The sequence below is a fragment of the Hyla sarda genome, chromosome 4, assembly GCF_029499605.1.
Source record: "Hyla sarda isolate aHylSar1 chromosome 4, aHylSar1.hap1, whole genome shotgun sequence".
Taxonomy (NCBI): domain Eukaryota; kingdom Metazoa; phylum Chordata; class Amphibia; order Anura; family Hylidae; genus Hyla; species Hyla sarda.
In genome coordinates, this window is record NC_079192.1 from 54,421,853 (window position 1) to 54,435,205 (window position 13,353).

General features: G+C 43.2%; 1 protein-coding gene across 6 annotated transcripts in view; it reads left to right on the forward strand.

Moving 5' to 3' along the window:
- The first annotated feature begins 1,907 nt into the window (after positions 1-1,907).
- The window catches only part of ANK1 (ankyrin 1), a 353,544-nt gene continuing 342,098 nt past the window's right edge, over positions 1,908-13,353 (forward strand). For 4 of the 6 annotated variants that reach the window (XM_056570987.1, XM_056570992.1, XM_056570991.1 and 1 more), the window contains exons 1-2: positions 1,908-2,039; positions 2,790-3,101. In XM_056570987.1, the coding sequence (XP_056426962.1) occupies positions 2,976-3,101 (126 nt within the window). In that variant the 5' untranslated portion in view covers positions 1,908-2,039; positions 2,790-2,975. Of the gene's footprint in view, positions 2,141-2,789; positions 3,102-13,353 lie in introns of all 6 variants that reach the window. The other 2 variants (XM_056570988.1, XM_056570989.1) reach the window with 2 other exon arrangements.

Below are 13,353 nucleotides of genomic sequence, written 5' to 3' on the forward strand. Positions count from 1 at the left end.
CTTGTCTGCGGACTGTACTCTATTCTCTGTATTCTCTGCATTCTCCTCTGCCTTCCATCTCTGTTTTTTCCCCTCTTCCTGCCCCATCCCTACTCTTTATACTATTTTCCAACTATTTATCTCCTTTTTCTCCTACCTCTTCTGTTTTTGTCCTGTCTCTATTCTCCTGCTTCTTTCTGCTCTCTCTCTCTCCGGTCAACTCTTTCCTTTGTTCTATCCTGTCTGTTCCTTTATCTTCTCCCGCTGCCTTCTCTTTTCTGTACTGTGTTCTCTCCTCTCTCTCTCTTGTCCTCTATTCTGTTTTCCATTTTCTTTCTCTGTCCTTTCTTCTCTATGGTCTCTCTCTTCATCTGTCCTCTCCCCTTTCTGTTCCCTCTCATTCCCCTCTCTCTCCTCTATGTTCTCCTCTATCTTTCTCCCTCCATTTTCCAGGAAGTAGGGTCATTGATTTTGAATTGACTGACTTCACTCCAGCTTTCTGTCTCTGATTCTTGATCAACCCAGTTCCCTCTATCTCTGTATCATCGCTGGCACTATTCCTGGTTTCCCTTATCTCTGTATGCTTCTTCGATGTTGAACTCTTTCCCTTATTTACTCTTACTCTTTTGCAGAACATGAGGCAGTTCCAGGCATATATATGGGTCACATCTGGAGGTAGGATGGCAAGAGACGGAGACTCAGAGAGGGCATCTGAGAAGCGCATCAGTCATAACTGCATCCAAAACATACATCTGTCAAAGTAGGGTACATAGTACTGTTATGTCCACAGCATGGCTAATATTACCTAATGTTAGAGCTCTGTGGACCATGGTGGTCCACTCTGTGGTCCTTCCAGAATAGACACTGGTGGATAGTCTTTCCTTCAAGAGAGATTTCTGGCTTTGTATACCTTCCCAGTCAGTTTCAAAGACTCTAAGTTGGTGTAAAACACTGACTTTAAAGAAAAACTAGCTACCTACATATCCTCTCTTTCCACCAGAATAGGTAATGGATATATGGAGGCAAGGTTAGAAAGCTGGTCCATGTATCTCTGATCCCTAGAAGTGGTCAGGTAGAAATTTACACTAAGGGCCCTTTTACATTGGCAGGTAACTTGCCTTATCAGTTTATACTATCTAATCGAATGATCATGCTCGTTCCTTGTTTACATGGGGAGATGTGTTGCCGACATATAAAAGATGTGACCAACTCATTGGTTGGCCAATCTATGGTATGTTGGCACAGGGGGATGATCAAGGATAAGTGTTTGTAGGAAATAATCAACCTATATAAAATAGCCATAGAAGTGAATACTTGGACCTTACGCCAATTCTGTAGAAATCTGAGGACATGCTAATGCCTACAGGAATAAAGTGGGGGGACATACGTAATATATTTATGGCAGATCCCACTGAAATGTATAGGCATTGCCTATAGATTATCACTAATGTAGGAGAGTTGTCTCCTAAGAATTATCACTTCTGATCATTTACATATACATTAGCCTGGTACATGCTATTTCAACAGAGCACAGAGAACAGACAGCTGCCAGACACCTCTGCTGGTTAGATTGTTCGGCCACATTTTGGCCAAGGGTTTCCTTTTTTTCTTTTTCTTTCCTGGATTGAGTAGACTTGGACATCTATTTTTTTCTTAACTATCTATGTAGCTATGTCATGTAGATGTGAAGATACGTAATATAAGCCATCCTTACATGTTTAAAGAACGCTCTCTAGCAATAGAAATCCTGGTAAGAACCCAGCACACGCTCTGCAGCAGACACTGACTAAAGGCACATACACACACAAGGGAACACAAACAAATGCATGCACACACTTGGAGGAAAGGATAGATGCAGGCTGTGCATCCACCATCCTTCTGCTCAGAGGGGAAGAGGGGGAGAGACGGGAGGGAGAGAGTGCAGGAAGGTGACCAGCATGCAGGAGGAAGCAATGTGTTTCGCCTGCATCAGCAACACTGCAGTGTGAGGGGACAGCACGCAGGCAGCAGGATGCTGTGTTACCACAGCAAAGACAGATAGAGGGGAGGAAGCAGAAGAGGTATGTGCCCGGGTATTGCACCTTGTGGGATAGAAGGAAGGAGGGAGATGAAAGAGGACAGAGGTATGTGCGAGGAACTGTATCCAGCTGGGGAGAAAGAGGTATGTGCTGGAATATCTGCCCTGCAGGCTTTGGCGATGGGGGGGGGGGGGGGGGGTGAGGAACCGAAAGGTGAGAAAGCAGGATAGCCTGGCCAGGACGAGGGGTGGTAGACACAGATAACTGAGGTATAATATGTCGACAACTGCTTTCCTCGAGGAACAAGGAGGGTTGGTGGAGGAGGATTGGAGATGGACGGTGGCAGAGCTGATATGTGTGCTGAAGGAAAGCGGCAGAAGGGTAGAGGGATGCATGTGGAATGAGCAGGTGGAGAAGAGGAGGAAAACAGGGCAAATACAATGGCAGGGGTACGAGGTGGTGGGTGTCTGCGAAAGGGGAAACCCTAAAAAGGGATGATAATGAAAGGAGACAGGATAAAGCACTGCAGTGAATGTGAGCCGCTTGTGTGGTGGGGAGAAAGATGTTTGTGTCCCACCAGGGGGAGAGATGTCTGCAGGACGCAATGTGTGTAATGTATATACAAAAGGCCAAAATGTTCAGGACAGGTGTCGAGTTAGAGATGTCCGGCATTGGAACACATAACTTTACCTATTACACCTTCCACATGTCTTATAAGAGAATTTCATGTAAGGCTTATACTAAAACCTCTTGTATGTTTACATAACCTAGAATGTGTTTGCGTATTCACAGATATGGACCGGTCATAACGGAAGACTCTCTCTTGACTAGTCGAAGGAGTTGGCACTCGAATCCCATCCAAGCCTACCCCATTGGACTTCACGTGAGGGAGTATCTAAACTGCAATAATAGACCCCTACCTGGGGGGGGGTTTAAGGTCCCCAATATTTGCTGCGGTTCCCCAAGTTTTTAACCAGGATGGCTCAAGCTGCCAAGCAACTTAAGAAGATCAAAGATGTTGAAGCACAGGCTCAGGCGGAGCAGAAAGAAAAGGAGGAATCCGCGGCGAAGAAAAGAAGTCGATCCCGTGACCGTAAGAAAAAGGTAACAAATTATAGTAATAAGAAAGATGGGTGCTGAGTATGACGTGAGGAGGAGATGATGACTAGGTCAACTCTGCTGAGGAGAGTAGTATTATTCCTGTACTCTGTTACATCCATCATAAATCATTACTGTCCCATGCAAAGCTTCAGGATCTTTACTGATGACGGGCAGTGGGTACACTAGTAGTACTGGAAGTGGAATGGTGGCAGAGCGGCCTTCTGGTGAGGTCTTATTAATGATATGTGATGTAGTATCACTGGAGAGTGGTGCTCCTCCTAATATCCTGGCGGCCTTCCCCGCTGACCTGAATGTCTACAATTAATTCACCTGAAATAACTCCTACTTAGTTGCTGCCTCCTATGCTTGTTCGCCATGGATAAACCTTGTTTGGAAGCCTTGTGGAAAAAATGGATGTTAAATACAATATACTGTATGTTTATAGAAATGAAGGCTGACTATATATTAATGATTGCATGTGAAGGTGGTAGACATCATATTATATGGTCTTCTAGGGCTTATGGGGTAACAATGAGTACCATGGCCCTAAAGGGAAGTCTGTGGGCACTCTGAAGTGTGTTGTATAGCCTTCTCCCCCAGCTTTGGGGGCTGCCAGCAGAAACACCCCCTATAATCTGAGATGAAGCTGCTGACTACTACTTTGCCTTCTTCTTGATCAACACTACAATTTGATAGACTTTACTCTTTCCACAACCAATGTTATCATGGGGTTCTCCACCCCAGACAGCCCCTTAAGGATTTACAGGTCACTTTTTCTATTGGAAATACTCATTGGAGAATTGACTTGTTCTTGTGGTTATGTAACATGGCAATGTAAGTGCCAGTGGATCGTACAATGCTTCAAAATTGTGCTTCAACAGATGATATATTATTTATACCGTTATACTGCAGATGGATTTTTTGTATTATGTATACCTTTATGCAATCTAGATAAGGTGTAGACCAGTAACTCCCAACCTTCGGAAACCTTCTACTCCCATTGCTCCCACAAAGAAGCTTGGTATAGGGGGAGGTATATACTATATACGCTATTTACTTGACCACATTTAGCAACCGCTCTGACAAGTATCTTTGAATAAGATGAAACGAGTGCATCCCTACTGTATAAGTCATAGATCTTCCTGGTTTAAAGCACTGATATTGGGTGACCTTACTGGTTTTTGTTGCACGCTTTAAGATGGATATATTAGCCTTTGATTCTAAATTTGCATTCTCCTTAAGTTATTTGTCCTTTCGATCAAAAAAACTGCTGAATATTCAGATGGTCCAGCAGAAGACCAATGATAATGTATACTCCCAGTATCAGAGACCACTATAACCAATATAGTATTTTTCCTTTCGGAAATGTTTATTATATTGTATGCTAATCGATTTACCAGTGGACCAATGTGCATTCCATTACATTTTGAAATTCTGCAATGTAGTAAAGAACTTACAAAAATGTCCATATCCCAAGTGTGTTAATACAACAAGGTCATGTTAAAGGGGTTCTCCACCATAAGCTGATTTTAGTATGTACCTGGCAGACAGTAATGGACATGCTTAGGAAGGATCTGAGCTTGTCTTGGGGCAAAATGGCTATGTTGTGAGATTACCATAACACTGTGGCTAGCTTTTTGTAAACTGGTATTTCCTGTTTGAGTTTTCTTTTTTTGCCTACAAATTGCACAATTCCATTTCCTACTTCCCACACATCAGTCACCCCACCCATTGAAACATAAATGAGCTGCATCGATTCAAAAGACCTGTGGTTTTCACCTGTGGTGATCTCTCTCCCACCAAGCGATCCATCCACCCATTGAAGCAGACAGGCTCCCTGTCATCAGGTAACTAGTGAGGTCAGGTCTCGGCCGCATTGCAACCTGGGAAAAATCTGAGACAACAGTCATTTTGTATGCTGTTAAAAATAAATATTGGGGTGAAAATCACATAAGAATTGTGAGAAAACCATCACACAGAGGTACAGACACTATATTATGAACTACACTAACTGTACAGCCCCTGTAGCATAGTCAAATAAAAAAAAATCCTGGAATACCCCTTTAAGCAGTAGCTGAGGTTGCACCCACGCCACAATGACTGGGAAGCACCCGGGGTCTCGGAGATCAGCAGCAATACAGGGGTTAAATGATATAATACATTAATAGCACGATCACGTAATCACACTAGATGGAGCTATGTCATTATACAAGTGCATCCTTTATAGTGCATATACGTCACCTATAGGTTCATGTCCGTGTATGTGTTGGTCGTTGGCGTCACCGGTGGGCGGGTGGTACAGCTATTGCGTTGGATCAGAGAAGCCTCTGAATTGATGATGTCCCAGCTATAACAGCACTTTGGGGCTCCCATACTACAAAGGGGAAGGGTGATGCATAGGCAGCTCATAGTTAATAAGGACAAGTTCTGGTTATGGGCTGCAGGTTGAGGTAAATGGAATCAAAAGTGACTGTTTTTATATCTGCTCATTCTTAATGCACATCAAATACACAAAGTAAGAGGTGCACAAATAGATAAATCCTATGTCTAGTAACAGGGAATGGGACATAGGATTTATCTGTTCATGTATAGGATTTGTATTAATTGATTTTCTTCTATTCTTTTATTTACTGGTGTGTTCTTCTTTTGTGTACTACTTTTTGTTATTCTCTAATATCTCCATGCATCATAGGGGTTCCACGAGGGTGATCCTATCATCTATAACCCCATTCTATTCTCTGATTTTAGTAGTATATCTCCATTATTTATAATAATTGCAGTTTCATGTACTGGATTTCCAGTCTAGTGCCCTTTTGTTTCTGTGGATTTTTTGCTGTACTTATTTGGGGACTGTGAATTGTGAGTGCCCGCCTTTTTCTTTTTTTGGCACAAGTTAGGGATAGAACAGACTCTATTCCTAGTGGAAATAATGTGAATTTCCCTATTTATTATAATGAGCAGATCCAGTTGTGTTTTATCTAATAGACCTTGTTCTCTTTCCACTTGCTCGCCATCATATGCTTTGCAATAGAAAATACAAATGAGTGTCCTGGGAAGCAGATCAGTCGCAGCTTCAGATGGGCTTTCATGTTTATCCTTTTGCTCATGCCTGCCATTCATAAAACATAAGGACTTTATTACACAAATACCAATGTAAGGCCATTTTAGTGTCTGACGGACAGGACATTTAGACTCAAATATACACGAATTCTTCATGTATAATTTACATTGGCAACAACAAACATTCTCAGGTCTTTGATCTTCACTTTGGAGCAGTAGTGACCCCCTAACATTATCGTAGGGACCTATACACTGTATTTCATCAGGGAAAAATATTTTTCCTTGCATTTTTGTTGCCATACTGGATATGGATTATCGAGCCCGGGTTTAGAGGTAGCATTTGTATTTATCAGACATTCTGCCCTTTTCTACCAACAACACTGATTATCTATCTGCCAGACAGGTGTCTTATCAGTAGAGATCCAACTGTTGGGACCCTCACGGATCTTGAGAATGGAGGTCCCAGTGTAATTGTTCTCATTATTGGTTGGGATCCAACTGCTGGGACCCTTATTGATCATGAGAATGGAGGTTCCGGTCTAATTGTTCTCATTACTGGTGGGTATTCAACTGCTGTGACCATCACCGATCATGAGAAGTGGCTTCCCAGTGTGACCTGTGGGAATCAAACCACTGGGACCCTCACTGATCAAGAAAATTGGAGTCCTAGTGTAATGGTCCTCATGATCATGGGGATCCAATTGCTGGGGACCTTGCTGATCATTAGATTGGGGGTCCCAGTGTGATTGTTCCTATGGTTTGTGGGGATCCATCTGTTGGAACCCTCACCAATAATGAGAAGGGGGTCCCAGTGTGATTGTTCCCATGACAGATGGGGATCCAACTGCTGTGACCCTCATCAATCTCAATCATGAGAATAGGGTGATAAGTGTCATTGGTGGAAAAGTCCTTTAACTATCTGTTATATAGTTATAAGTCCTACCACTGCTTCCCTATCTTTCATATTTCCTGATCCTTGCTTGGCAATCCATGTCCATGATGACCACATACATTCAAGGAGACAAAGCTGCCCATACGCATTCTCCATTGTGAACTACAGTACGGGGTTTACGGGAACAGCCTGGCATGCTCATGCTTTGGATTGGCAAACAGGTGTCCTCCAACTGTTTGACATATACAAAATATTCTGTTTATATACCCTTTAAAGGAGATATCCAGTGCTGAACAACTTATCCCCTATCCTAAGGTCCGACCGCTGGGGCCCCATGCATTGTCCTGTACGGGGGCCCCATACAGGAGATTGCGGGGGGGCCCCCAGTGGTCGGACCCCCCACGATCTGAAACTTTGGATAGGGGATACGTTTTTCAGCACTGGACTACTCCTTTAAGATGAACATAGACATCAGTTCATTGGTGTTCCCATTCTCCATATTAATAACCCTGATATTTCAGTGGACGGAGGAGGGGGTGCACCTGCCAGATACCTCCATAATGGACACATAACAGTATATAACAGTATAGCAGTGTCTTCTAACCAATGGATTAGAAGTCTTTGGAGCTTCTAGTGGCCATGCATGTAGCCCCACAGCCACTATTATAATAATCTGTGACCTCCACAGTAAGGTCTGTTAGGGGACAAGACTCTGTGAGGTCTATAAGACATGAAGTGATGTCATTTGAGGAAGATGAAGATGGGAATCATGTCCCATTTTACGTTGCCTCTATTATATATCTATGTTATTCATTTATATAGAACTGACCTTATCCCTGTTGGGGCCCCCAATCTATCCTCATGTTTTTGGAGTAGGTGAGAAAACTAGAGTACCCGAAGGAAACCCACACAAACAAGGGGAGAACAAACAAACTCCTTGCAGATGTTGCTCTGACTGAGGCTGGGTTCACACTACGTTTTCTCCCATACGGGAGCGCATACGGCAGGGGGGAGCTAAAACCTCGCGCTCTCGTATGTCACCGTATGCGCTCCCGTATGTAATTCATTTCAATGAGCCGGCCGGAGTGAAACGTTCGGTCTGGTCGGCTCATTTTTGCGCCGTATGCGCTTTTACGACCGGACCTCAAACCGTGGTTGACCACAGTTTTAGGTCCGGTTGTAAAAGCGCATACGGCGCAAAAATGAGCCGACCGGACCGAACGTTTCACTCCGGCCGGCTCATTGAAATGAATGACACACGGGAGCGCATACGAAGGCATACGGGAGCGCAAGGTTTTAGCTCCCCCCTGCCTTATGCGCTCCTGTATGGGAAAAAACGTAGTGTGAACCCAGCCTTACTTTGCACCCAGAACCCCAACACTGCAAGGCAATGGTGCTAACCACTACTCTGGGGTAGTGTTTCTCTTTGTGAAGTAGGCACTCTTACCTGCCAGGCAATGCTCTCCGAGAAAAATATGCAAATTATTCTCTTCTTGCAGGTGATTCTGGTTTAATTTATAATCCCTAGTCATTTTTCAAGGCTCTCTTTGGGGCTGATCATTAACAGTGTGGATACCTATAGGTGGCACTCAAGAGACACAATTTTCATAAAGCTTATTCTGTATAGGTATATTTAAAGGGGTACTCCACTGAAAACATCTTATCCCCTATCCAAAGCATAGGGGATAAGATGTTAGCTGGGACGGCGGCGGTGACCGGAACACGGAAGCTTGCAGCTTCCGCATTCGTGATGTCACACCACGCCCCCTCCATTCATGTCTATGGGAGGGGGTGTGACTGCTAGTACATAGCCGTCACGCCTCCTCCCATAGACATGACTGGAGGCGGCGTGGTGGCCGGCATTGCCAGTCATCGAGCACGGAGCGGTGTTTGCAACAAATGACAGGAGTGCCGCAGCGAAGATTGCGGGAGTCCCTAGCGGCGGGACCCCCACGATCTAACATCATATTCCCGTATCCTTTGCATAGGGGATAAGATGTTTTAAGCAGAGTACCCCTTTAAGCTCCCCCTAGAGGCAGCTTCAGGCATATAAAATTTGAACATTTACACATATGCAGAGAGTGTGGAGCTCTGTATTACCAAACTAGTGATACAGCTGCTATTGCGGTATGCTACGAAATAAACGAGAAGCGCATATGGAAACTAAGGTTGTACATCAATTTCACAATAAAATAAGCTGAGGACGTCTGCGATAGAGAACCAGCCCCCCAAAAATGCAACAAGAAGCAGTGATCACTGCTATATTCTTACGTAAAAGGATTGTCTGTAAGTCCCACAACTACTGTCTGTATACTCCATCTGTTATCTTTTTGTGTGTGTGGGGGGGGGGGATACTCATTCTGCATCAGCTAGGAGATAGCAGTACATACGCGATAAAAGATGCTGAACAGTATTTCACTGTAACGTTCCAGCTCACCTGGAACAGTGCACGGACCGGTGCACGGACCGGTGCACGGCAGGACATCCAAACGTGAAGAATAATGATCAGGAGGTCCGGCACTACGTTTCCAAGCAGCTTTATTATGAAGACATCACACGGTAAAAACAACACTCAGTCAGACATGTTTCGAGCGCACGCGCTCGAAACATGTCGGACTGAGTGTCGTTTTTACCATGTGATGTCTTCATAATAAAGCTGCTTGGAAACGTAGTGCCGGACCTCCTGATCATTATTCTTCACAGTATTTCTCTGTAGCATGAAGCAGGATTACTAGTGAGATGTGCTGCGTATATCATCAATTATAATGGGACGGCGATATCTGGAACAGATGCAGATACAGCCCGCAGTGTGAGAACATCTGGATGTAGCACAGAAAGCCTCATCACGTGTATCTTGTTTTTTTCACCTATTTTTTATTTTATTTAATTATTATGGGGGTGGCGCAATTTTTCATTGTTTTTGCACAATTTTATTTTGATGTGCTTTTAATGGTTTTCCAGCTTAGAAGGCCGTGTGCCTTATGAATGATGAATGGTGCAAATTTTCATGAAAAGTATAATATGCCCCCCCCCCCCACACACACACTATATGTGTACATTGATACGCAACGGTGTGTACCCGTCATATCACAGAAAAAAAATATCACTTATTTATGATTCTCACTAGTTCAGGCAGATGCTTTACATTTCTATCACATTTTTTATGTGTCTATTGTCAGGCTCACAAATCCCTCTGTTCTGCTGCTCACTTATTCTGACATCCACTGCTTAGGAAGGGGTGTGTCCGAGGCAAGCACTGAGCCCAAAGCATGCATTCACTTCCTGCTGTTCTAGGTCTCTTCATTCAGTTATTGCAGGCTGCTCAGTTTGGACAAAAATTATGCTGCAGCGGGACAGAATTCTGTTCTGGTTGGTATGGGAACCCCTAGTGATCTTTTTATTTTTATTTATTTATTTATTGTTTAATAAACCATGATTTCTATAAAAACAATAAGGAGATACAGGAGGTATATTAGAATGGTTAATGTTTTGCCAATATGTTTAAAAGGTCACCCCATGTTTAAATGAAGCACTACACAATTCTCAGTGAAACTATTGATCTGATCTGTGACATTTTGGTGGTAGTTGTGTTTCTTTTTAGATTAAGAAACTTTTTGTAGCTGGTGTATTTCTTTGCAAGTGTTTTTCTTTTTCTATATTTTATTACACCACTGATACATCATATGCTGCCTGTATATTATAGCCAGGATATGATGTATTTATTTATTTTATTTTTGTAATAAAATCAATGGAAATAGTACCTGGAACATATAGGTAAGTGGCCATAAACAGACCAAAATAGTTTGATGTTTGAACAAACATTCTTTTTGTCAATTGCTGTTATGGTGCCAATATAAATAAGAGCAAATTTGGCCAAACACACCAATTCTGGTGGGACTTGCCGACTATCATGTGTATGAGGGTGTCCTGAATCTCTCCAGATAGAAGGTATTGGGGAAAAAAAGATCAGGCATTTTCAATTTCAGTGCCTGATCCATTATTATTTTTTTTTTTGCAATGGAGATAAATTGCCACTAGAGGGGTCTGGCAGCGGCTTACTCTATTCTGTGGCTAAAACAAGTGTTCATGTATTTGTGGTCAATAAGAAAAAGAGCTATTGGCTAAATAAGCATTTTAAATGATATTTTCCATTAAAGGAGATATCCAGTGGTGAACAACTTATCCCCTATCCTAAGGGGATAAGTTGCAGATCGCGGGGGGGTCCGACCGCTGGGGCCCCCCGCGATCTCCTGTACGGGCCCCAACAGCCCGCAGGAAGGGGACGTGTCGACCACCGCACAAAGCAGCGGCCGACACGCCCCCTCAATACAACACTATGGCAGAGCCGGAGCGCTGCCTTCGGCAATCTCCGGCTCTGCCATAGCGATGTATTGAGGGGGCGTGTCGGCTGCCGATTCGTGCGGTGGTCGACACCCGCTATCTGGCCAGCGAGTCGGGGAACCGCACAGAGAGATCGCAGGGGGCGCCAGCGGTCTGACCCCCCGTGATCTCAAACTTATCCCCTGGCCTACCCCTTTAACCCCTTAAGGACGCAGGACGTAAATGTACGTCCTGGTGCGGTGGTACTTAACGCACCAGGACGTACATTTACGTCCTAAGCATAACCGCGGGCATCGGAGCGATGCCCGTGTCATGCGCGGCTGATCCCGGCTGCTGATCGCAGCCAGGGACCCGCCGGCAATGGCCGACGCCCGCGATCTCGCGGGCGTCCGCCATTAACCCCTCAGGTGCCGGGATCAATACAGATCCCGGCATCTGCGGCAGTGCGCGATTTGAATGAATGGTCAGATCGCCCGCAGCGCTGCTGCGGGGATCCGATCATTCATAACGCCGCACGGAGGTCCCCTCTCCTTCCTCCGTGCGGCTCCCGGCGTCTCCTGCTCTGGTCTGTGATCGAGCAGACCAGAGCAGAAGATGACCGATAATACTGATCTGTTCTATGTCCTATACATAGAACAGATCAGTATTAGCAATCATGGTATTGCTATGAATAGTCCCCTATGGGGACTATTCAAGTGTAAAAAAAAATGTTAAAAAATGTAAAAGTAAAAGTAAAAAAAAAGTGAAAAATCCCCTCCCCCAATAAAAAAGTAAAACGTCATTTTTTTCCTATTTTACCCCCAAAAAGCGTAATTTTTTTTTTATAGACATATTTGGTATCGCCGCGTGCGTAAATGTCCAAAATATTAAAATAAAATGTTAATGATCCCGTACGGTTAACGGCGTGAACGAAAAAAAAAAAGTCCAAAATTCCTACTTTTTTAATACATTTTATTAAAAAAAAAATTATAAAAAATGTATTAAAAGTTTTTTATATGCAAATGTGGTATCAAAAAAAAGTACAGATCATGGCGCAAAAAATTAGCCCCCATACCGCCGCTTATACGGAAAAATGAAAAAGTTATAGGTCATCAAAATAAAGGGATTATAAACGTACTAATTTGGTTAAAAAGTTTGTGATTTTTTTAAAGCGCAACAATAATATAAAAGTATGTAATAATGGGTATCATTTTAATCGTATTGACCCTCAGAATAAAGAACACGCGTCATTTTTACCATAAATTGTACGGCGTGAAAACGAAACCTTCCAAAATTAGCAAAATTGCGTTTTTCGTTTTAATTTCCCCACAAAAATAGTGTTTTTTGGTTGCGCCATACATTTTATGATATAATGAGTTATGTCATTACAAAGGACAACTGGTCGCGCAAAAAACAAGCCCTCATACTAGTCTGTGGATGAAAATATAAAAGAGTTATGATTTTTAGAAGGCGAGGAGGAAAAAATGAAAACGTAAAAATTAAATTGTCTGAGTCCTTAAGGCCAAAATGGGCTGAGTCCTTAAGGGGTTAAAGGCGAATTCCAGGAAAAAACGTATTTATATATATCAACTGGCTCCAGAAATTTAAACAGATTTGTAAATTACTTCTATTAAAAAATCTTAATCCTTCCAATACTTATCAGTTGCTGAAGTTGAGTTGTTCTTTTCTGTCTGACAACAGTGCTCTCTGCTGTCTCAGGGACTGTCCGGAGCAGGAGAGGTTTGCTATGAAGATTCGCTCTTACTCTGGACACCTCCCGAGACAGGTGTCATCAGAAAGCAATGAGACAGAAAAGAACAACTCAACTTAAGCAGCTGATAAGTACTGGAAGGAGTAAGATTCTTTAATAGAAGTAAGTCAGTTGATATATAAAAAAATTTTTTTTTCCTGGAATACCCCTTTAATACACGTTCATTTACAGCAGGTGGGTCGTGGATGAATTAACGTATAGAAGGAAGAACA